At 61.7% G+C, this 23,176-nt stretch overlaps 2 protein-coding genes across 3 annotated transcripts; both read right to left on the bottom strand.

Moving 5' to 3' along the window:
- Window positions 1–3,231: 3,231 nt before the first annotated feature.
- On the bottom strand, window positions 3,232–8,521 carry CD7 (CD7 molecule). Of its 2 annotated transcripts, XM_054459524.2 has the most exons (4): window positions 5,745–8,475; window positions 5,000–5,314; window positions 4,528–4,742; window positions 3,232–3,790 (listed from the first exon to the last, which is right to left on the bottom strand). In XM_054459524.2, the coding sequence occupies exons 1-4, from the start codon at window positions 5,824–5,826 to the stop codon at window positions 3,680–3,682; spliced, it is 723 nt and encodes a 240-aa protein (XP_054315499.1). In that variant the 5' UTR covers window positions 5,827–8,475; the 3' UTR covers window positions 3,232–3,679. The 2 variants fall into 2 exon arrangements, 1 of the variants encoding a protein (XP_054315499.1); XR_010124491.1 differs by lacking the exons at window positions 3,232–3,790; window positions 4,528–4,742 and having other exon boundaries at window positions 5,177–5,372; window positions 5,745–8,521.
- A 75-nt stretch (window positions 8,522–8,596) lies between these two features.
- Window positions 8,597–21,633, bottom strand: SECTM1 (secreted and transmembrane 1). The gene is made up of 5 exons (XM_054459525.2): window positions 21,386–21,633; window positions 14,574–14,719; window positions 12,080–12,388; window positions 10,218–10,351; window positions 8,597–9,706 (listed from the first exon to the last, which is right to left on the bottom strand). Exons 2-5 carry the CDS (start codon window positions 14,665–14,667, stop codon window positions 9,497–9,499), a joined length of 747 nt encoding a protein of 248 aa, XP_054315500.2. The 5' UTR covers window positions 14,668–14,719; window positions 21,386–21,633; the 3' UTR covers window positions 8,597–9,496.
- Between the last annotated feature and the right edge of the window lie 1,543 nt (window positions 21,634–23,176).

Below are 23,176 nucleotides of genomic sequence, written 5' to 3' on the forward strand. Positions count from 1 at the left end.
CGGGCCGCACATGCCACGGTGGTCCCATACAATGACAACAGCTCCACCAGGAAGCCTGGGTGTGGCCTGGGTGTGGCCTGGGCTCTAAGTCTAGGTCACACGAGCGCATCGGTGACGGTCACACAATGATGACACTGCCTAGCGATGCGTTTCTCAGAATGCCTCCCTGTAAGCAACACGTACACCATCTATATTGTAATAAATGTGCCTCATACGTCTATTCTGCAGCCATCTGTGAAGGTCCTAGGGTGAAGTCACAGATTTTTCCATGGTGCCCTTTTATTTTTTAAGTATTATTATTATTATTATTATTTTGAGATGTAGTCTCACCTTGTCGCCCAGGTTGGAGTGCAGTGGCGTGATCTCAGCTCACTACAACCTCCGCCTCCCGGATTCAAGCAATTCTCCTGCCTCAGCCACCCGAGTAACTGGGACTACAGGCATCCGCCACCATGCCTGGCTAGTTTTTGTATTTTTACTGGAGACGGGGTTTCACCATGATGCCAGGCTGGTCTCGAACTCCTGACCTTAAGTGATCCACCGGCCTCGGCCTCCCAAAGTGGTGGGATGACAGGCGTGAGCCACCGCGCCTGGCCCATGGTACCCTTTTAACACATGCTGCATGTGCCATAATCACTGTAACAAAATTCTCCTGCTTGGAGACTTACATCCTTCCTTAGTTGTTATATATATTTTTAAGATAGGGTCTCAGCTGGGTACGGTGGCTCACAACTATAATCCCAAAGCAGCACTTTGGGAGGCCAAGGCGGGCAGACTGCTTGAGCCCAGGGGTTTGAGAGCAGCGTGAGCAACATGGCAAAACCCTGTCTCTATTTAAAAATTAAAATAAATATTAAAACATAAAAAATAAAAATACTCACGAGGTCAGGAGATTGAGACCATCCTGGTCAACATGGTGAAACCCCATCTCTACTAAACATACAAAAAATTAGCCGGGTGTGGTGGCGCCTGTAAGTCCAGCTACTCAGGAGGCTGAGGCAGGAGAACCGCTTGAACCAGGGAGTGGGAGCTTGCAGTGAGCTGAGATCGCAGCACTGCACTCCAGCCTGGTGACAGCGAGACTCCATCTCAAAAAATATGTATATATATGTGATAAAGATAAAGATGGGGCCTTGCTCTGCCACCCAGGCTGGAGTGCTGTGGTACAGTCACAGCTCACTGCAGCCTCGAACTCCTGGGCTCAAGTGATCCTCCCACCTAGGCCTCCCAAGTAGCTGGACCACAGGTGCACACCACGATACCCGGCTTCAGTTGTTAATTTTTTAATTGAAAGTTACATTGCAATGAATATCACTATACCTCTAAACTTGCCTCTGTGCCTAAAGATAATTTCCCAAAGAAACATTTATAGAAGTGGAATTTCCAGGTAAAAGGGGCTTTATATTTTATTGTTTTCATTTTTTTTTTTTTTTTTTTTTGAGACGGAGTCTTGCTCTGTCACCAGGCTGGTGTGTAGTGGCGCGATCTCGGCTCACTGCAACCTTCGCCTCCTGGGTTCAAGCAATTCTCCTGCCTCAGCCTCCTGAGTAGCTGGGACTACAGGCGCCTGCTGCCACACCCAGCTTAATTTTTTTTTTTTTTTTTGTATTTTAGTAGAGATGGGGTTTCACCATGTTGCCCAGGCTGGTCTCCAACTCCTGAGCTCAGGCAATCCACCCAAAGTGCTAGGATTAGAGGCGTGAGCCACCTCACCCAGCCGCATTATATTTTAATGACATTTACATCTTTGCAAACCCAGCTGGCGAAAGGTTACCTCATTTCAACTGGTGTTGCGTCGACACCTAGCAATGGGAATGGTTCCTGTGTTTATTGCTCATTTTTGGAATTTGCGTATTTTTAGTTGGTGTTTTCTTCCCGTGGATTGATGCGGCTCTGTATGAATTAAACATACTAACCTTTGATCTGTAATTTACTTGTCAAATATTTCACCCTGATTTATAGACGTTTGTTGTTTATTTTTGTTTGTAGTGTTTTTATAGAGAGTTTAATAGTTCCCACTGTGCAGTTGATTGTATTAGTTTTTTGTCGTTGTGACCTCGATGGATGATTTGATGGTGACTGCGGTCAGGGGCTCCGGAGCCTCTGGGTCTGCAGCTGTCTTCTCAGCCAGGCACTCTCTCGTACTGACGGGGGTCCTCTGTGTGCAGGGCCGAGGAGACCACTGTGGCCAAGGTGGGCCACCAGCTGAGCGTGGCTGGGATGCAGCCCCCAACCCTGCAGGCCTGGGAGGGAGGGGACTCCGACTTCTCCTCCTGACAGTGGGCCTGGATGGGCTGGAGAGGACTTGGACTTCGGCCCAGAAGGTGCTCCAGGTGTCACAGCAACCACATTCAAGGTTGGAGGCCAGCCCGGGCTACCCATGTGAAGCTAGGGGTGCTGACCAGAGGCCAGCTCCTGGACTTGAGTCCTGGACACCAGGACAGTGGCCTAGAGCCTGCACAGAGGCAGCTGGATGAGGCTGTGGGGGCGCGTCCTGCACAAGGAGGACCCTGGGTTAACGCGCCAGTGCGGCAGGAGGAAGGGCTTGAGGTGTGGGTGTGGGGTGGGTGAGGGGCACGTGTGAGGGGTGGGTGAGGAGCCTGCACATGAGGCCCCAACTTTGCTCCCCATCTGTGTCGCAGGAGGCAATGAAATGCAGTGTGTGGGGCCCTAGCGGCTCCCCAGGCAGTGGCTGAGGGCCGGTGCCTCTGTTTCCCCCGGGAATGGGCGAATGGTGGCTCCTGTCCCCACTTGCAGTGTGGGAGCTGCGCTGGCTGGGGAAGGTCTGGAGAGTCTGGCTGCGTCTCCCCCGGGGCCTCTGAGAATGAGAAGGAGGCACTTTGCAAGTTGGGGCAGGGAGGGGTAGCGCTCAGGCTGCTCGGGTGAGGCAGCCTTGTGCTCAGCTTGCTGGTCCCGGTGTGCCCTGGGGTGGGCCTCGGAGGCCTCGGGAGGCAGTGTTGCTGGAGTGGGGGTGGGGGGGATGGGGGGCCATCCTGAGGCTCCTGAAGGGCCCCTGGGTCCGGCCTCCACCTGGACAGGTGGATGTGGTTCTTCTCAAGGGTCGGAGGCCCCCAGGGCGCCTTTCAGGGCTGGGGTGAGGAAGTGCTTCCTTCCCCACCTTCAAGGCCGCAGCTGCAGAGTCCCAGGCGGAGGCTTGGGGAGGGTCTGCAGTGTCAGCCACCTCCCTGCCTGGCTCCTGCTGGCTGAGGAATAAATGCAGAAGTCAGAAAAGGAAGCATAGAAGCCTTTATTTCTGGTACAGCTGGGTGGGGGACTGGTCTCCTCCCGTCCTCTGCCAGGCTGCCTGGGGGTTGGGGGCCTGCTGGTGGATGGGCCGGCACTGACAGGAGAGGGCCGTGTGCCCAGGCCCATCCCACAGAGAAGCCCTCCTTGGCCATGGTCGGGAGATGCAGCCAAAGGACAGTCAGGCTTCCTCCCGGTGGTGGCGTAGGCTGGGTAGGGAAGGCTTCCCGGAGGAGGCGTCATCGTCCACTGAGAAGCACCGTGGGGCCTGGCCACTGCCTGTGTGTCTGCTCAGAGCTGGGCAGGGCTGGGCCCTTCAAACTCTGCTGCAGCCGTGGGAGGACAGCAGGGTGAGGGGTGTGGCAGGGTGCGGGGCATGGTGGGGCAGGGACGGTGCTGGGGGGACCACAGGCAGGACGTGGAGGGGCCCACTGGGTCACTGGTACTGGTTGGGGGAGGACAGCGTGTTGCAGCGGCTGTGCGACATGTCCTCGTACACCACACACGCCGCCGAATTCTTATTCCGCCACGAGCACAGTTTCTTCATCTGAAAGACAGAACCGCCGTCTCCAACCAGTGGCCAGCGTGGTGTCCTGGACCCTACCCCACCCCGGTCAGCTTTCTAATTTTAACAGGAGACCCCCACGGGGCTCCTCTGGGCTGGCCCCCAGGGCTTCCCAGCAGAGCCTTCCCCAGACAGGGCTGGGTCGGACCCCAGGGTGCCTCTGAAGAAGGAGAGTGGAAGCGGCTTGGACCCCCCCACCAAGCCCAAGCCAAGCGGGCCCCCACTTCAGCCCCAGACAAATAGCAGGGACCGAGGGGAGTGGCCACGCCTAGACTCTGTGTCTGTCTGAGGCCCCCTCCCCTTCCCACGGCCACACAGCGCGCCCGCACACTCCAACAGGCACGCACAGTCCTCAGAGACCCCCCCACACACGCTCACACGTGCATATGTGCACACGCGGGCCCAGCGCCTGGGCGCTCCCTCCTCCGCCCGCACACTCCAACATGCACGCACAGTCCTCAGCGATCCCCCTCAGACACTCACACTTGCACGAGCGCACACGTGGGCCCAGAGCCTGGGCTGCTCCCTCCCCCTCAGGTCGCTTTGGTGCTGGTTCCCCTCCCTCCCCACCAAGGCCACTTCCACCCTGAGAGTTCCAGAGCCTGCAGAGGAGGTGGTGGGTACCAGGGTTTTCCTCTGGGGCTTTGCCGCCCCGCACACTGCTCTCAGGAGAGGGAACAATCTGTGGGGTGCAGGTGGCAGCTGGGGCTCACACTGACCTGTGTCCTCGCCAGCACACATGCCACCCCCAGGCCCAGCCCGAGGAGGAAGCAGATCACTGCCAGGGCTGCAGGGAGGGCAGAGGCTGTCGGCAGGGCAGGGAGGGCAGAGGCTGTCGGCCGGGCAGGGAGGGCAGAGGCTGTCGGCCGGGCAGGGAGGGCAGAGGCCCTCAGCGGGGCATCTGAGCATCTGTGCAATCCTTGAGACTGTTCCTCTGTGAAGGAAGAAAGAAGGAAGGGATACTCCTGGTGGAGAACCTGTTAGAGCCCCCGGGGTTTGGGGTTCAGGGCAGGGAAAGGCTGTGGAGGAGAGGAGGGGCAGCTATCTAGGAGGCTGCTGGGGGCGGTGGGCTGGGAGCTGGAACAGTTCAGGCATGTGTAGGAGGGAGGGTCCCACGACAAGGGCCGGGGGAGCAGAGCCTGGCCAGCAGCTGGGGTCAGGAGGGGGGTCTGGGATGGGCGCATTCCCTACCTGTCACCAGGACCAGGGTGCCGGAGCCGTAGACATTGACCTCCGTGATGGCCTGGCAGGTGTAGGTGCCAGTGTCCGACGGCTGCAGGCGGTGCATGGTGATAGTCAGGTTGTCCTGGGATCCCGAGAAGTCGATGCGGCCCCGGAACTGTCTGTCCGTAGTGGGCACCACCCCGTCCTCGTAGTAAATGATGTCTTGGGGCTGTGGCCTGAGCTGCCTCAGGTAGATCCCACGCAGGCCCCCGCTGGTGGAGCAGGTGATGTTGACGGAGCCTCCCACAGGGACAGTCGTGCAGTGGGGAGACTGCTGCACCTCTGGGGAGGACCTGAGCTGTCACCATCAGTCTGGCCAAAAGGACAGAGAATGTCCTCCCTGCAGGGGACAGTGGTGGGGATGGTGGGGCCCTGAGACAGCCCAGGGCTGACATGTCGCCAAAGACACGGTGCCTTACGGGGCGTGGAGCAGATCTGGGCACCGGCGGTGGTGTTGGGGGAGGTGCTGTCCTCGTGTTCCGAGACTGTGGGCTTCTTCCTCCCAAAGCAGCAGCCCTGCCTGGACAGCCCGGCCACTCCCCACCGGGGTCCACCCTTTTTCCTTCTCTTAAATGAGTCCTCAGACACTGGAGGCCGCTCAGCACCCCACCCGCTTCCTGGGGCTGTGCTGTGGCTCAGACTGGGGGCTCTGAGCTCATGAGGCAGGGAGAGCTCCGGAGCTGTGGCCATGGAGAGCCTGGGAAGGTCTTACCTTGGGCAGCCAGGGCCCCAGGCAGGCTGCAAGCCAGCGCCAGAAGGAGGGGCAGAAGCAGGAGCCTCCGGGGCCCAGCCATGTTCCCCACACCCAGTTCTCCCAGCCGGGCAAGCGCAGCTGAGCCTCTCTGGGTCTACAGGACCCCACAGAGAGCAGCACACAGGAGACCGCAGGCGCTCAGAGCTCAGAGAGGGCTTCCTGGAGGCGGTGCCTCAGACCAGGGTGGTGCTGTGGGCCCGGTGGGAGGGGCGGTCTCACCTACCCCTCCCCAGCACTGCTTCCCGGGGAGCCGAGCCGGCCTGAGAGCAGGGCGTCCCTGTATCCCCCCCCTGCCCCTGCATCTCCACAGGGAGGAGGTCAAGGCCTGGGGCCGGGCAGACCAGAGGACAGAGAAGGGACTCCCTGGCTGGGGACGGGTGGCAGGGTCTGGAGGTGAGCGGCAGAGCTGCCCCCCAGCCTGCCTGGTCCTCTGGGGTACTTTCCGCTGGGACCCAATTTATGCCCAGAAATCTGGAGCCACCCGTGAGTCACCCACACAGTGCAGAGGAGCGCAGGGCAGGCCAGAATTAGCACCCCCTGGTTTGGCCGTGCGGAAGGAGCCTGGGCCTGCACCCGCGCCCAACGCTGCAGCTGACCAGCCGACTGTGGCTCTGTGTTCCACGTCCTGGAGGCGGGAGGTCTGAGCTGTGGTCCAGGCCTGAGGTTCCCCCACCTCCCTGGGAGGAGTGCGTCAGGCCGCAGTGCCCAGCTTCAGGGGCTGAGGGAGACCTGTGCCTGGCCTCTGATCCCAAGGGGACTGAGTCCCCTGGGAGGGGGCACTTCTCTGTCCTGAGGGCCTCCCGCCACAGTGACGAAGCGTTGACGTCGGTGCCCAAAGCCAGCAGGTGCAGCACATGAGCAGGAGCGTGTGGACGCGCGTGTGCGCAGAGACGGGTGCGCGTGGACACGCGCGTGCGCAGAGACGGGTGCGCGTGGACACGCGTGTGCGCAGAGACGGGTGCGCGTGGACACGCATGTGTGCAGAGACGGGTGCGCGTGACTCCACGCGTGTGTGCAGAGACGGGTGCATGTGGACACTTGTGTGTGCAGAGACAGGTGCGCGTGACTCCACGCGTGTGTGCAGAGACGGGTGCGTGTGGACACGTGTGTGTGCAGAGACGGGTGCGCGTGACTCCACGCGTGTGTGCAGAGACGGGTGCGTGTGGACACGCGTGTGTGCAGAGACGGGTGCGTGTGGACACGTGTGTGCAGAGACGGGTGCGTGTGGACACGTGTGTGTGCAGAGACGGGTGCGTGTGGACACGTGTGTGTGCAGAGATGGGTGCACGTGACTCCACGTGTGTGTGCAGATGGGTGCGTGTGGACATGCGTGTGTGCAGACGGGTGCGCGTGACTCCATGCGTGTGTGCAGAGACGGGTGTGCATGTGGACACGTGTGTGTGCAGAGACAGGGGTGCACATGACTCCACGCATGTGTGCAGATGGGTGTGCATGTGGACACGTGTGTGTGCAGAGACGGGTGCATGTGACTCACGCGTGTGTGCAGAGATGTGTGCCCATGACTCACACACGGACCTGCAGCCCTGAACTCCTTCCCCAGAAGTCCCAGCCACAGCAGCCGGTGCGGAGACACGGGTGGGTCTGTGGGGTGGTGCAGGTTTTCTGCGGGGCTGAGGGTCCTGGGGGAGCCGGTTTTCCTCCCCAGGCTCTCCATAAACTAGAGACAGAGGGTTTGGGGGCAGAATCTTGCGCAGAGGCCCTGGAGCACCCTAGCAAGGCTGTGGCTCGAGGTGGTGGGTAACAGCACTTTCCGGAGCAGCTCCTCCTCTGGCCTTTGCTCCATGCATACATTGGGTCACCAACATTCACCGGGCGTCTTTATGCCAGCGTCTGTGCCAGGAGCAGGGGGCAGTGTGGACCAGGGGCCCTCCCGCCTGGAGCTGACCTCAGGGAGGCCAGGTGGACAGCCCCAGGACACAGGGTGTGGGTGTGGCCCCCAAAGGCCAACTCAGGAAGGGGCCGTGGGTGAAACCAACTGGGGCCCCGGGGAACAGCATTCCAGGCAGAGGGATCAGCAGGGCAGAATCCCTGAGGCCAAAACGTGCCCGGTGTGTCTGAGGACAGCATGGGGCCGGGTGGGGTTGGGGGCTGCAGAGGGAGACACAGACTCCCACACACCGAGGGGGAAGGCAGCGTGAGGACCAGCACTAAATCCCAGTAGGGAAAACAGAAACAGAGATAAGCCACCAGGAGATGAAAATCCTCATGGACTCCAGCCTCAGGCTCTCCTCCTGGGTTTCCTGCCTGGGTGCGCAGGAGACATGGCGACCACACTACCGATTTCAAAATGACTTCGAGGCTGGGCTCAGGGGCTCATGCCTGTAATCCCAACACTTTGGGAGGCCAGAGTGGGAGAATCGCTTGAGCCCAGGAGGTCGAGCCGTGATCTCGACCCTGTACTCCAGCCTGAGCGGCAGATCTAGACCCTATCTCCAGAAAAAAAAGAGAAAAGAAAAAAGAGAAGGAAAAACTTTGACCTGAAGACACGCCAATGCTCTTCAGCCTGTGTGGGCAGGTGTGACCCCCGTGTGGGGGTTCCTGCCGCGCAGGGGTCCCGGGCGCTGTGCCCATAGAACATGATCTGACCCAGCAGGGCCCCGGACCCAGCATGTGGACGGGACCTTATTTTAACCCAAGACACAAATGCGCCTCTTCTGGACCCTCAGGGCGGCCGGCTCTGCGAGGCCTCGGTCACCGGGCGCCGCTGGTCCCCACAGGGTCTCCACCTGGCTGGGGGCTCCCCCGTGTCTTCATCTCGAGGACGCCTTAGGGACGTTTTGGAGCTTAGAGCCACTAAAGACATTTCTTTCAGATTTTTGTTTTCCATTTTTAAAATTGCATTTGGTGCTACTTGGAGGTTTGTGAGTCGGTTTGTTTTCTTCATTTCAGAAGAAAACTTTTTCAAAGAACTGAAGGGGGATTCCCGGTGATTTTTCCACCCGATACACATCAAGACATCAAAGGGCTCCACCACAGTGACGAAGACAAAAGCATGAACAGATCTGGGTCCAACGAGGCTCGGCAGGTGCGGTGGGCACGAGAGAGCGACGCCTCGGTGGCCGAGGCACTGAGGGATGCACGTCCGGCCCCGAACCCCTGGCCCGAGCCGCCGCCGCCTCCCCCCAGCCCGGCCTGCGCTGCCCCCTGGCGGTGGGGCCAGGAGCCATCCCAGCCTCTAACCCCCCGACCCTACCTTGGCCCCTGGGGCTGCCGTGGAAGGGCCCCCAAAGCCTGCTTATAGGCAAGGGACAGGTATGTCGCCAAGGCCCCCTACAGCCCTGAACTGGAGTGTGTCTGAGGTTCCGGCAGAGGCCCCCTCACTTGGGCGCGGAGCCCTGGGAGTGGAGAGAGCAGACCCCACACCTAGGGCTGGACTCAGCCTAGGGTGGCAGAAAGGGAGTCCGGGTCTGTGGGTTTGATGAGGGCGGAGGGAGGGGCATGCGTCCTGGTAAGTCGGGTGCTGCGGAGGTGAGGTGTTTCCATTTTGGAAACTGAGGAAGCAGAGCTTGGAAGACCTGGGGGGTGGAGGGGAAGGGTCTGCACGCGCCCAGGAGTGGGTGACACAGAGGCCCATCCTGCCAAGCAAGCCGGTGTCCGTGCCCTCCGGGTGGGACGAGAGACCCAGGCCCCACCACCCAAGGTCGGCACTCAGGGCTGGCTCTCCTGTGTCCTCTCTTCCTTGCAGGCGGCTATGGGTCTGCGGCATCTGGAAATGAGGGTTGGGGGGACAGGAGCTCCAGGGGTCCAAGTGCTGAGGGTTTGAACACCAGTGCCGGCGGCCTTGGGGTGGGCTCGGAGTCTGGGGTCCACAGGTCAGGGGAGGCTCCGCTTAAGCCCTGCTGGGCTCCCGCTCTGAGGGCTCTGAACTTCATCTGGGGTTCTAGGAGGAAGAACTTATTCTGCAGGGGGAGGAAGGAGGTGCCTGTGTGAGCTGCGCGCCCCCGTGCCCACAGCTCTGCCCTAGGGCGTGTGCTCACACTCATGGGCATGCTTGTATACACATGCACACCCCCACCCCCAGGCACACTCCCAGCCCTCGCCTGGGTTCTGAACCTGCTGGAGGTCGAACCCACTCCCCAAGGCACCCTCAGTAAGAGGCTCCCTTGGCTCAGAAACTCCAAGTTCCGTCCCTGATGGAGACCACGCGCCCTGCCATGCTGCCCTCCAGGGAGTCCTGGGGACAGTGAGAGCTTACAGGAAGGGCAGGGCGGGTCTGGGTGGGAAGCCTGGCTCTGTATTCTTGACCATAGCCGGCTGGGCCTCTGGCAGGGACTGGCTCTCTGGGACCGGTGCTCCCCCCACTCTCTCCTGGAGCCCTGGCAGGTGCAGGACAGTAAGGCTGACCTCAGCCCGGGGCGGCCCCACCCAAGACTCCCCACCCTGCACACACTGGGGTGCAGGGCCTCCTACCTCCCGGCGTTGCTGGGAACAGCGGCACCTGTACCAGGCGAACATGACCAGAGCGACCAAGAGGATGAAGACAGCAGTGACCACCGCTGGCACAGGCCAGGACCCAGTGTCGGGGGCGGACTGGGGTTCTGCACCTGAAGGAGGCAGTTCAGGGGCGGACAGGTGGGCTGGGCATCCCCCACCCCCCACCTCCTCCTCCTACGCACCCCCTGGGATGAGAATGAGCCCTGGAGGACGGCACTGCCATTGCCCAGGAGGTACAGGAGTGGGAGGGACCCAGGAGGAGGGGGCGCAGGACCCCAGAGGTGGAAGGAGACCCAGGGCGCAGGTGTCTCGGGGCAGTGAGGGAAACATCTACCCCTGGATATGCCAGGTCCCAGGAGCTGCGTGCTGGCCCCGTCCTTCAGGCCTTAGGGTTCTGGGGAAGAGGTGCAAGGGCAGGGGAGGGGCCTGCCCTGTTGTGGCCCAGCCAGGGCCAGGTATCTGAGGAGCCCCATGCCTGGGCCCAGGAAGGGCTCACCAGATGCCCTGGGGGTGGAGAGCAAAGCGGAACCCAATTTGGGTGACCCGGGTAGGTCGGAACCGTGTGTGGTGAAGGTGGGAGGGCTGGGAGGGGCTGTGGAGGCTCCTGAGCTTTGCAGGAAAGGGAGGGGAGGGGTGGGGAGTGGGCTTGGTGACTAGAGGGGTCAGTGGCCCCGCACGGTGGGGTGGCTGCTCAGGGCCTAGGGAGCAGGTGGGAGGGGCTTGGAGGGCAGAACAGAGGGCCCGGGGGGGTGCTCTGCTGGCCACCACTGCTTTCTGCTTGAACCAGGTGAGTAGCTGGTGGTGACAGCTGTGGGCCCTGTGTAGGGGTAGAAGAGGCAGAGGGAGCAGTGGGCTGGGCAAGTGGGAACATGAGTGGGTGGCAGTGGGCTGGGCGAGTGGGAACATGAGTGGGTGGCAGTGAGCTGGGCGAGTGGGAACATGAGTGGGTGGCAGTGGGCTGGGCGAGTGGGAACATGAGTGGGTGGCAGTGGGCTGGGCGAGTGGGAACATGAGTGGGTGGCAGTGAGCTGGGCGAGTGGGAACATGAGTGGGTGGTGGTCATGCCTGTGTCGGGGGAGCTGAGGCAGAGAGTGGGGCAGCGAGCATCCCCCGAGGGCAGGAGGAGAGGAGTGGGAACAGGGAAGGGTGGGGGCTGGTCCCAGTCCTGAAGACAGCAGGGGCGAGGGCAGGTGTGGTCTAGGCGCTTGTCGAGGTGGACAGCACAGGAGCGGGAGGGGCGGGGCAGGACCGTGGCGGCCTGGGAGGCCCCTGTTCATGGTCACTAAGGGTGCTGGGCGGGCGACCTTGAGCACCTCTGGGTGACCCCAGTAAAGGGAGGGCAGGTGCCTCGAAGCCGGGTGCTGCGGGTCTGGAGGGCCTCTCAGAGCACAGGCATTTGGGGTGTAGTTTCCCCACACAGCCGGGGTGGGGGTGGCAGGGAGGCGGGGGGTGCCTTGGCTTCCTGGCTGCAGGGTGCAGCCCCCGCCCCTGACAGGCAGACGCGGCTCCTTTGAGGAGCAGAAACTTTTGTGTTCTGTGTTGTTTGTGGGGCTCCAGCTACCCTCTGTGAGTCCCACCCCACGGTGGGGTCTGTGCCCCCTGAGCCTCCTGTCTGACCCCTGCCCCTCCCAAAGGGAGAACTGTCCCAGGAGGTCAAGAGGCTTCCACCCCGACTCTCCACCCGCCAACCCTGTCTCCTGGCAGCCCTGCTCATGCCTACTCTTCCTCCTCCTCCTTCCCTCTCAGTCTCAGCCCTCCCCCTGCCCAGGCCCCCTCCCCTCTCCTCTCCGTGTCTCCTCTCACTCCCCTCCCCCTTGCTTCCCCAAGCCTCCCCTCACCTGAAACCTCCAGTGTGACTTGTCTGTTATTTCTCTGGTGTCCCACGAGGTGCCACACGTACAGCCCAGCGTGGGAGTCCCGGGCGCCTTTGATCGCCAGCTGGGCCACGCCTCCCTGAACCTGGAGGTGCCAGCCGTCCCGGGAGAAGTAGCCTGGAGCCACCTCATTGAAGATGGCGCTCTCCCGCCCTTGGGCACGCAGCTTGATGTTGACATGGGAGAAGGCGTTGGAGATGTTGCAGGACATGACGGCATTCTCGCCCCAAGACACAGAGACTACTCCCTCCGTGCAGATGGGGCTGTCCCAGCCTATGGGGCCAGACAGGGGCACACACGGGTCAGGGCTGGACCTCAGGACATTGGCTGGCTGCTGTGCCCAGGGCCAGGGCCAGGGCAGGAGACAGGGCCTCTAAGGGACACAGTGAACTATGTATACATCCGCCCGACCCAATCAGCACACATCTTGTGTGGGAAGAATAAAATAGCAACAAAAAAGACGGGTGGCTGTGTGTGTATGTGTGTGCATGCTCACACCCATGTCTGTTCCTTGGGGTGTGTCAGCTTGGACGAAGGCATTTCCTATCAACTCCCTCCCCTGTACATTTCTACTGGGGTGGGTGAAGTCAGAGCCTCAGGTGTGTGCCGGGCGGCTGCGCTGTGGCAGGAGTGCTGCCGCTGACCTGCCGAATCACCCTCCTCGTGGGAAGCAGTGGCCAGGCCCCACTTCCCCCCAGCTCCCTCCTGTTTCTCCAAGGCCTAAGCCAGGTGCAGGTGCTTGGCTGTGTGAGGAAGGGCAGGGCTTCTGCAGACACCCACAGGCCAGCCTCAGAGGCAAGCAGAGCAGACATGGGTTCCAGCCTGTCCTTGTGGGGCCCAGCCTGCTTGTGCCGCCCCCAACATCCCCTTTCCTCTCCCGGCCGCCTGCTCAGCTCCAGGTTGCTGGGCCAGCTCCACACACAGCTCCACAGTCCTGGGAGGTCAAGTCCTTGTAACAAGCCGGTGTGTCAGTCTCTCTCTCTCCCACCTCCTGGGTGAACCCTGCCCCTTGGCGACCCGTGCAGCTGCTTCCCTCAGAGGGTCCAGGGCCTTTGCCCCAGCAGCCAGCTCAAAGATGCCTGAGATTCAGGCCGTGGGGCCCGAGCATGGTACCAGCCTGGGGTCTTGGTGCTGCTACTGTCCCTGCTGCGTCAGCGTCCACCAGTGACTGGACACAGACGGACGGACGGACGGACGGCAGGGTGAGCTCTGGAGCCGCCATTTGGCCACATTTCACCAAATACAAAACCACATGGTGGGTGCCACGTGCTGGCAAGTGCCAGGGGTCTTGGTGCCCATGGGAGGAGGTGGGCTTCAGGGGCACCTGGCCTTCGGGCTGGACTGAGTTTCCTCTGACGAGCAGGCTGGCTGCCTGCCTGGACACTCTGAGTGTTCAGGGACCGCAGGGCCTCTAAGGCCACTGCACAAATTCACACCATCCCGAGGGCAGCGGGCAGCTGTCCAGGGGGTGTCCCGCCCAGTTACACTTTGGAACCACTGTTGGGGGGTGGGGGCAGAATCTCCCAAAACCAGGGTTCCTCTACCTGGGATTCTTCCGTTTCAGTTTTGTTTTGTTTTTTGTTTGTTCTTAGGATTCTGACTGAACTGCTTTGGGATGTGGTTTGGGATGTGACTGAGCTCTGACATCTTTTAAAAGCCCCTCGGGTGGTTCAGTGGCTCACGCCTGTAATCCCAGCACTTTGGGAGGCCGAGGTGGGAGGATCACTTGAGCCCAGGAGTTTGAGATCAGCCTGAGCAACATGGCAAAACCCCATCTCTACAAAAAAGACACAATTTAGCCAGGTATGGTGTGCATGCCTGTGGTCCCAGCTACTCGGGAGGCTGAGGTGGGAGGATCACCTGAGCCCAGGAGGTCGAGGCTGCGGTGAGCCATGATTGCACCACTGCACTCCAGCCTGGGCGTCCAGCCTGGGCGATAGAGGTAGACCCTGTTTCAAAAAAAAAAAAAAAAAAAAAAAAAAAAGCCCCTCAGGTCACTTTGCTGCACAGGTTGGGGGTCTAGAGAGCTGGGGAGGATCTCACTGGGGGATCCTGTTCAAATGCAGATCCACTCCTGGCAGGCCTGAGGTGCACCTGACTAAGGAGCCCCCAGGCCAGGGCTGCTGTCTGTTCCCTGGCCACAGCACAGGTCGTAACTGACCCAGACCTTCTCCCTTGGAAACTGGTCGTGATCTTGGTCCTTCCCCACAATTGCTCTGACAGTGACCACCAGGTACCACAGCAGGCACCGCCGCCCTCCATCCACGGCGGGACACAGCGCGCTCACCACCGCCTGGGGCAGCCCAGCTCCGCGTGGTCAGGCCCTGGGTCTGCAGAGTCAGTCATTATCGGGGGCCTGGTGGCATCTGGACCCAACCTCAGTCCACCCCTCCCGCCCCTGTCATGCCCCCACTGGGCCCCCCTTTCCCCAGCAGAGAGGCAGGGGCCCGAGACCTACCTTCATTCTGAGCACTCAAGGAGGCAGCCAGGAACAGGAGGGCCCCAAGGGCCCAGGAAACAGGGCCAGGGAACACCAAGGGGCAGGTCTGCATGGCTGGTGGGACTTGGGCCCCTGGTCCTTGTCACTGGCTCTTGAAACACTCCCTGGAGGAGGGAAAGCCCATGGGTCAGAGCCCCCTGCAGCTGCCGAAGGGGACAGTGGGAGCGGCTGTCACCTGGCAGGGGCTGCGAGGCTGGGGGTCCCAGAGCTCTTCCCTGACCGGCTGTGCCTGGGATGCCAGAGCCCCCGCCCTCCTTCCTTTCCCTGTGCCTGTAGAGGGTGTGCAATGCTGGCCTCGCGAAACAAAGACGACACGCCGGGGCAGGAGATAGAGTCGCCCGCAGCACGGCAGGGACCTCAACTGCCTTGAGGGTCAGCCCTTTTGTTTTACAATAAATTACTCGTAACTGTGCCTGAGCGTGTTTCCTATAGAAATGGGTCAGGACAGGTGGAATCCGTGGTAGCTGTGTCTGACCTAACACTATACTAAGACCAGCCTCCAGCCCCAGCCCCTCACCAACGCTAAGCACGAAACCAATTTTCCGTCTACTTAGGAGCATGCGTTTGATATCACTGCATGCCCAGGGCACAGATCTTCATTACAATCCTCGGAGCGTGTCTGTCTCCTCGTGGGTCCTGTCCAGACCTCCAGTCACTCACAGAGACCCTCACATGACCAGCACCCACGGTCCGCCTCCCCCAGCCAAGCCCGGTGCTGACCACAACCTGCAGCCAGCGGCCCCCCAGCCTGTCCACCGTGCCCCCCACCACCTGTCCACCGGCCCCCCACCACCTGTCCACCGGCCCCCCACCACCTGTCCACCGGCCTCCCACGCCTGTCCATCGCCCTCCTCGGCCCGTCCACTGGCCCCCCCCACCCCGCCCGTCCACTGGTCTCCCCCCCCACCCTTCCCCCCCTCCCTGGGGCAGCACTCATTTGCGTTCCTTTCGAATCCGTCGTTTACACCTCTGTGTGTTCCTAATGCACAAGTCAGCTTTACCTCTGCTGCTCTCACTGGCAAGGCAGGTGCTGGGCAGCTTCCAGCAGGTGAGCCTCCTTGTGCCATCTTGTCTTGGGCCTGCAAACGCTAGGGGCCCCCTAGCTGTGTGGTTCCTCTCCCGCCAGGCAGAGGCGGCTCCAGTGCACACACGCACGGTGCTGGGGGAGGGGCCAGACAGGCAGCGATGAGCCTCTCACAGGCCCCAGAGAGGTCGCCACTTCTGTGCTTCCCACGGGGTCCCCACTCATGCCCTGCATACAGAAGGTGCCGGATCTGTGTGGATCTGGATCCCATGAGAGTGGCTGGGGGATGAGGGTCCCTGTGTGGAAGCTCCACAAAGCTCCACCTGCCCCCACGCAGGAGCTCAGCTTTGCACAGGAGAGTACCCTAACCTAACCCTAACCCTAACTCAGTCAGTCCCGCTGGTGGGGTCTGGGCCGATGCCTGGGCTGGTCAAAGGTCAGGCCCTCACCTGGACCAGGTGACGTGCTTTCGCATGAACCTGTTGACGTTCCTGCTGGACTTTGAAAGGGACCAGGGAAGGGAAAGTGAGGGGAGGCGGCCTGGGTCTGTTCCAGGTGGGGCAGCGGGTAAGGCCCACCAGGAGCCCTGGCAGGACACGCCTTTCAGCCGAGAGAACTCCGCCTTCGAAGGAGGCTGGGGCAAGGGTTCCTGGCCAGGCTGCCCTGACTCTCGGGTGCCTGCACCCCTGCTGGGAAAAGTCCCTAGGTAGGGTGGCAACTCCAGCCCTGCCTCTCCCAGCTCTCAGTGCAGCCCATACACCAGAGTGCAGATGACCTGCAGGGAACTCCCATGAGGGAACTCTGTAAAGCGACCTTCAGACGTGCTATTTATAGATGTCTATAGATTTATAGATGTGTGTTTCTCCAAACAAATAAACCACCAGAAAGTGTCACAGCAGGACACATCACCCACCCCGAGGACCCCATGTTACCAGGGGTCCTCCTGGAGCCTGGAGTCAGGGCCTGCTGAGGACCTGGCTTGCAGACGGGCTCCGGCCTTCTCGTCCCATTGCCCCAAGCGCTCCAGCCCCCTCTGAACCTGCCTCTAGTCATCCCTGGGCCCTGCACAGCCACAGGCAGCCACCCGGTCATTCCCATACTCTCACCATGGTCCTGCCTCCACGTGGAAGACCCTGCCAGCCGCAGGAGTGCAGGTTTGGGGACAGTCACAGCTGGGGGGCATGTCACCAACTGTGAGGTGCTGCTGAGGCTCAGCGATGGTCCCACATTGGCGTAGGCTGGGGGTGCCGTGTCCTGAGGTCTGGGTTCCCCACTCCAGGCAGCCGCTATGCTCAGTACAAGTCTAGTCCCTTCTGTCGGAAACCCCACCCCACCCTGTCAGGGCTGGGTGCAAGGGGAGGGAACCCACACCTGAGACCTTTTGTGGCCCCTCACTAACACCCCCTTTCCTGCTGTGACCCCTTAGAGCTGCTCAGATGGGCTTGGAGACAGGCTTGGGCCCCATCTCCCATCATACATCCAGCATTCTGGATTAGCTGGAAGTCCGACGGGGTCTCCCTGGGTTAAAATCAAGGGGTTGGCCAGGGTGGTCCCTTCTGGAGGCTCCAGGCGGAATCTGTCCCTCTCCGTCTCCAGCGTCCAGAGGCATCCGCATCCCTCAGCTCATGGCCCCTCTGCCATCTCCCCACCACCGCCCCCCAGCTGCTTCCCTCGTCTCCCTGACTCCCCCTCCTCTCTCCCTCTCCTGGAGACCCTGTGATGGCATCAAGGGCCCCCCGGGTGACCCAGGACACACGCGCCAGCTCAGCACCTGAGACTTCATCCCATCTGCACGGTCTCTTTGCCATGTCAGGTTCTGGGATGAGGACGTGACATCTTTGGGGACTGGTAGCCGACCACAGAACCCCCACCCCCAATGCGGTGGGAGACCCAGGCCACCTGCAGATCCCTGCATGGAGGTGAGATTCACACAAGGAGACCCCAGGGGGCCTGGGTCCGGCTCCCCTCACCCCACGCTCCACGATGCCAGCTCAGCCGCCCACCTTGGAACCGTGCAGACGGACAGCAGGGAGGGTCTGGGCTGCTGGGGGCTCCCCCACTGCTCTCCGCACCACCCCACCGACCGTGTCTGGGAGGGGATGCCCTGCTGCTCTCTCCAGGCTGCTCTGGGGGGTCCTGCCCTCACCTGAAGCCTGGAGGCCATCTGAGTCTGTTTCACAAATGTTTCCAGGGACTGCCCCTGCCATTGCATTAGGGGTGGGAACTCTGGGCACACAGCCAAAGGTCACAGATCCCCAGAGCCCCGAGAGCGCTGCGTCCACCCCACCTGCCCACCCAGGTGCTGGTTCTGCCACTCATCTGTGTCTTGAGTCAGCCCTGACTCGGCAGAGAGCTGCACCCTGAGCCAAACCTCAGCAACTGGGTCCTGGAGGCCCCCGAGGGCCACCTGCACGCACCCGGCTTCATGCCAAGCTCCTCCCGCCTGGCAGTGGCTGCATCTGCCTCCCCTCCGCCCTGAGTGTCCCAAGTCCGCCCGCTCTGCATTCCATGGGGCCAGCAGCGCGGTGGAGCCTCTGCTCTCGGGGGCTACAGCTGCTCCTAGATGCCTCTGCCGCCAAGGGTGAACTCTGCAGCACCGGCTCCCAGCCTCCCTGCCCGATTGCTTCCTGAATATCTGGGGCCCTGTGCTGCCCTGGTTGGGGAGAGGGGGGTGGGAGTGAGAAGCTGGCACTGTCTCTCTTTCTGGCCTCATCCCCTCCATGGTCTAAGCCCCTGGCGGCCTGGACTGCACCGTTCCGGAGATGCTGCCTCCCCACCAAGTCCCTTTAGCCCGACTGTGGTGGCAGCCGCTGCTTCTCACACGCGGGTCCTCTCACTGCCTCTCCCCAGTCCTCCCTTCCTCCCAGCACCTTCACCAGCTCCCCACTGAGTGCCCTCCAATGTTGGCGGCCCTGACCCTTGTCCAGCCAGGGGTGAAGGGCGGCAAGGATTGGGCTGGAGGGTACTAGGAGCAGGTGGCGGTGCCCTCCCCATTTGTCCACACCCAGCAGGTGGTGGGAAACGTGTGGAACGAGTAAGCCGTGGAGGGGAGCCCTGGGCCTGGAAGACCCCTGTCTTTGGCTTGAGAATGACTTTGAAGGGCTCAGGGGGTAAGGAGCTGGGGGTAGACAGGGAGGAGAGCGGCAGTTCTGGCTCTACCCTGAGGCTTCAGGCTGCAGACTGTGCATGGCCCCAGCTCTGTCTGGGCAGCAGGTGTCAGCGACATTGGGTTGCTGCGGGAATTTGCTCCATTTATTAGAAGAAAACGCACCCTGGCGACACAGGCCCCTCTCAGGTCACCAGGCATCGTCAGTGCACCCTGCACATCTGGTCACATCTGAGTCTCAGATAAACAACCAATGATGTCCTGGTAAAAGCTTGTCCCGTGGGACACTTGGGACACACTTATCTTAAAACACAATTAATGATCTCAAACTCAGATGTTGCTGGGTATCCTGTGTTTTTGTTGGCAGCTCTGTCACTCTGCCCCTGTCTGCCTGAGTCCTCTCCTGCCATCCTCCTGACCAGAGGTATGGGCTTGAGTTGAATGCCGTGCAGTGGCTAAAAATCAGACAGAGGGCAGGCGGCAGGGTGCAGCCACAGGGAAAGTGGCCAGGTGGGCAGTGACTGGCCGGGCAGCTCCATGTGTGGCACAGGGAGACCAGGCACAGGGAGACCAGCCACACGGAGCCTCAAAACTTCTAGAGTGGGCCGGGCACGGTGGCTCCCGCCTGCAATCCCAGCACTGTGGGAGGCTGAGGCAGGTGGATCACCTGAGGTCGGGAGTTTGAGACCAGTCTCAACAACATGGTGAAACCCCGTCTCTACTAAAAATACAAAAAAATGAGCCAGGCGTGGTGGTGCATGCCTGTAATCCCAGCTACTTGGGAGGCTGAGGCAGGAGAATCACTTGAACCAGGGAGGTGGAGGTTGCAGTGAGCCAAGATCTCGCCACTGCACTTCAGCCTGGGCAACAAGAGCGAAACTCCGTCTCAAACAAAACAAAACAAAACAGCAAAACAAAAAACAAACTTCTAGAGTGGGAAAAGATGAAGGCTGCAATCAGATTTCTCTCAAACCACGAAAATGGGGGTTGGCCTCTGAGGAGCTGGCACCAGACACAGGAGGGTCTGAGTGCTCCCCGACCAGCGATGACGTGCAGGCTTGGAGCCGTCCCAGTGACATGCCTAGGAAAGTCCATGCACCGCTCAGCATGCCTGTGCACACCTATTCCTGCTCCCTGGTGCCCCGGGCGCCTGCCTGTCCTGGCTCCCATGGGTGCTGGGTGTGTGGAAGCTCCGGCCCCCTCGGGCTGGGTTCATTGGGGTCCTCCTGTGTGGTCAGTGGACTCTGTACCCCCACAGCACCTGAGGGGTGGCTGACACTGCTTTCCCAGCTGCTGCAGGGGTTCAGGGAACACAGATGACCCCACGTCTCTACCGAGAATGAGCACACCAACACCTCTCAGAAGACAGCTGCAGCCTGCAGGGGCCATGGACCCCACCCAGGCCCACGGTGTGAATGGCTCTGCCCTGGTCTCTGCTGAGCCCGGCCCAGAGGGGACCCCAGGTGGGCAGCAAAGTCCCCCAGGCCTAGGGCTAGACCGGGCTAACCCTTCCTGCTCAGCACCTGCTCACCTGTCCCCTCTGCTGGTGGCCTCCTGTCCTCCCGCTCTGGGCTCAGCAGCAGCCCCCTGGAGAGGCCCTGCCACCACCCCCGCCCTGCTGGAGACAGGCCTCCTGCCCTGGCTCCTGCAGCCGGTCGCCCTGGGCCTCGTAGAAGCCGGGGATCCTCTGCTGAGGACGGGCAGAAAACGTGCTTCTCAAGCTGCAGGTGATTAACCAGTAGTGGGCAAGGAACTGAATATGGTGATTACTGCCGAGTCAGCAAAACCAGCCTGAGAACGGGCAGCTGAGGGCCTGCCCGGGGGAGGGAAGCCTCACGGTTCCTGTTTCATGAGTTTGCTGTGAGTGCACACGAGGCTGTGGCTGTGGAGTGTGCAACAGTCCACGCGTGTCTGCGTGTCCTGATGTGCGTGTGTCCACCAGCTTGTGTGCACGCGTGTGAGCGAGTGCGTTTTGCTCCTAGCTTGGTCGCGGCGACCGCGCAGGGAACCCCGGGTGAGGCCGAGGACCGGGAAGGGCGGAGGCGGCTCCGACCCATCGGACTTAGGGGAGCCCCGGATCCAAGACGCCGCCTCTGTCCCTTCAAGAGTGGAGCCTGGCGCGCAGGGCAGGGACGCGGGTCCCCACACCGGCCGGCAGCTCGTTCCCGCCCCTACTCGGCGCGCCCGCTGCAACCCCGCCCGCTTGGCCTGCGACGCACGCTCAGGACCAGCGGGGGGTGACGGTCCCAGAGGCAGAGGCGCCGCAGCCCCAGAGTCCCCATCCCTGCGCGGACCGGCAACCCCAGTGCACCAAGAGGCCCTAACACGGAGCCCCCAGCACCGAGTCCCCAGCACCGAGCCCCCAGCACCGAGCCCCCAGCACCGAGCCCCCAGCACCGAGTCCCCAGCACCGAGCCCCCAGCACCGAGTCCCCAGCACCGAGTCCCCAGCACCGAGCCCCCAGCACCGAGTCCCCAGCGCCAAGCCCTCAGCGCCGAGCCCCCAGCGCCGAGTCCCCAGCACCGAGTCCCCAGCACCGAGCCCCCAGCACCGAGTCCCCAGCACCGAGCCCTCAGCACCGAGCCCTCAGCACCGAGCCCGCCCCTCCGGTTCCCCCGCCCGCCCCTCTCCGCGCCTCACCGGGTCCGCTCCTGGACGCGCTCCTCCGGGATGCAGCTTCTCCGGGCCCCGGAGCCCCAGGAAAATGAAAGACACGGGAGGGAGGGGCCAGGGAGGAGGCGGCGGACCCGCGCGGGACCCACCTCCCAGATGAGGAAGGAGCCGGGTTTACGGGAAGCCGCCAAGTTTCGGGAACCACCCGCGTTCACAACAAGCGTGACGGTGAATTTATTATTTTCACGAGAGGCACCGCACCCGCGGTTCACGCTAAAGGAAGCAGGAAAGCCTCCCGGAGCATTTTTCCAGGAGAGTTCGCGCCTGGGCGGGTCCGGCACGCGTGCGGCGCGCGTTCCCCGCGGGGCTGTTTGGCTCCGCTCCTGGAGGCCTCGAGTCTGTGCACGGGGCGAGCTGGGCGGACCGAGGGGGCCGCGGGGAGCGGGGGAGGGGGGAGGGCGGGGGGCGGCCCCCAGATGGCTGGGGGTGCGCGGGCAGAGTGAGCTGGACAGCCAGAGGGTCAGAGGCCCTTTCATAAAAGCGCGCAGAGCAGAGGAGTGATTCCCCCAGCTCCCCCGCAGAGGGTCCTGCACCTGCGGCCTGGGCCTTCAGGCGTCCTGCGGCCCCTGCGGAGGTGCTGGCCTGGCCAGCCCGGGAGGAGGGGCCCAGCCTGTTGGGGCAGGAGATGGGGTGCAGGTAGAAGGCTCCAAGACACATCCGGGCCGGGAACCCACAGACATCCCAGGTGGGCAGGAGGTGGCTCGAGGAGGCCTGGAGGACCCGGCGCCTGGCGGGCAGAAGGGCCACGTCCTCCACTAGAACCCGAGGGGGCACGCGGGCAGGTGCGGGCAGGGTCAAGGAGGACGAGGTATCTTCGGGACACTAGCAGGAGGCCCCACAGGCTGCAGTCACGTGAGTGGGCAAGTCCCCACCGGGCAGATGATGGGGGACACTGGGGTATGGGCAGTGCACCCAGTTTCATGGAAGAGAGGAAGAAGCAGAACCAAACTCTGGGAAACCCTCAAATGTGGGGAATGGACGGAGCAGGGCCAGACTGGACGCTGAACCTTGGGGCCTGCAGCTCAGCCATCAGACCCAGGGTCCAGAGGTGGGTAGCACAGAACAAAGTCCCCCAGGATGTTCCAAAAGAGAAACTGTCGCCAAATTGGCAGGTGAAACACAGCCTGTCATCCTCTCAGCAAGATGACACCATGGCTGGGGCACAGAGGTCAGATTCCCCAGCCCCCACCCTCGGGGAAACCCCAGCCACCCTGGCTGCCAGTGAGATACTGGAGAGGGGGCTGAAATCCCACCTGCCCACGTCCTCTGCACAGAGGGGCTTGTCCCTGAGGCCACATCCCCCGGCAGCCACAGCTTCCTTCTCCTTTTTTCCTGCCCACTAGGATCTCTCAACTCAGAGGGGGCTCCGGTTCCTGGGGGCGGGGGGGTCCGGCTGCTTAGGCAGGAGCACCTGCACCGTGAGGCCCTGGAGGGCAGCTGAAGGCTGGCAGGCTTTTGTCCCGTGAGGGGACACCACTGGGAGTTGGAGGAAAACGCATATCCTGATAAAGCATTTCATGTTGTGAAAGTGAAACTAGTTTGTTTATTTTGGAAGTAATACAGGCACAGAAACAAAATAGAATGAAACCAACCGTTGCCTTTTCCTCCGCACCCTGGCTTCAATTCCCGGGGCTGAGTTATGGACACTGCCTTATTTATCCTTCTAGAAGTTTTCCTGGTCCATACGAACAGCACAGCTATCCACTCATGTTTCTTTATTTCTTTCTGTTTTTTGAGACGGGGTCTCACTCTGTTGCC

Source organism: Pongo pygmaeus, chromosome 19 (genome assembly GCF_028885625.2).
Source record: "Pongo pygmaeus isolate AG05252 chromosome 19, NHGRI_mPonPyg2-v2.0_pri, whole genome shotgun sequence".
Classification (NCBI taxonomy): Eukaryota; Metazoa; Chordata; class Mammalia; order Primates; family Hominidae; genus Pongo; species Pongo pygmaeus.

Bases quoted from the DNA above. Each gene is read 5' to 3' on its own strand.
- SECTM1 (XM_054459525.2), bottom strand. From the start codon at position 14,667: ATGCAGACCTGCCCCTTGGTGTTCCCTGGCCCTGTTTCCTGGGCCCTT. The intron at 10,352-12,079 runs GTGAGGGGAGGC...TGCCTCCTTCAG, and splicing joins AGTCACACTGGAGGTTTCAG to GTGCAGAACCCCAGTCCGCC. The intron at 9,707-10,217 runs GTAGGAGGCCCT...CTCCCCCTGCAG, and splicing joins GTTCCCAGCAACGCCGGGAG to AATAAGTTCTTCCTCCTAGA.
- CD7 (XM_054459524.2), bottom strand. From the start codon at position 5,826: ATGGCTGGGCCCCGGAGGCTCCTGCTTCTGCCCCTCCTTCTGGCGCTG. The intron at 5,315-5,744 runs GTAAGACCTTCC...GGTCCTCCCCAG, and splicing joins TGGGGCCCTGGCTGCCCAAG to AGGTGCAGCAGTCTCCCCAC. The intron at 4,743-4,999 runs GTAGGGAATGCG...CTTCCTTCACAG, and splicing joins CACCCTGGTCCTGGTGACAG to AGGAACAGTCTCAAGGATTG.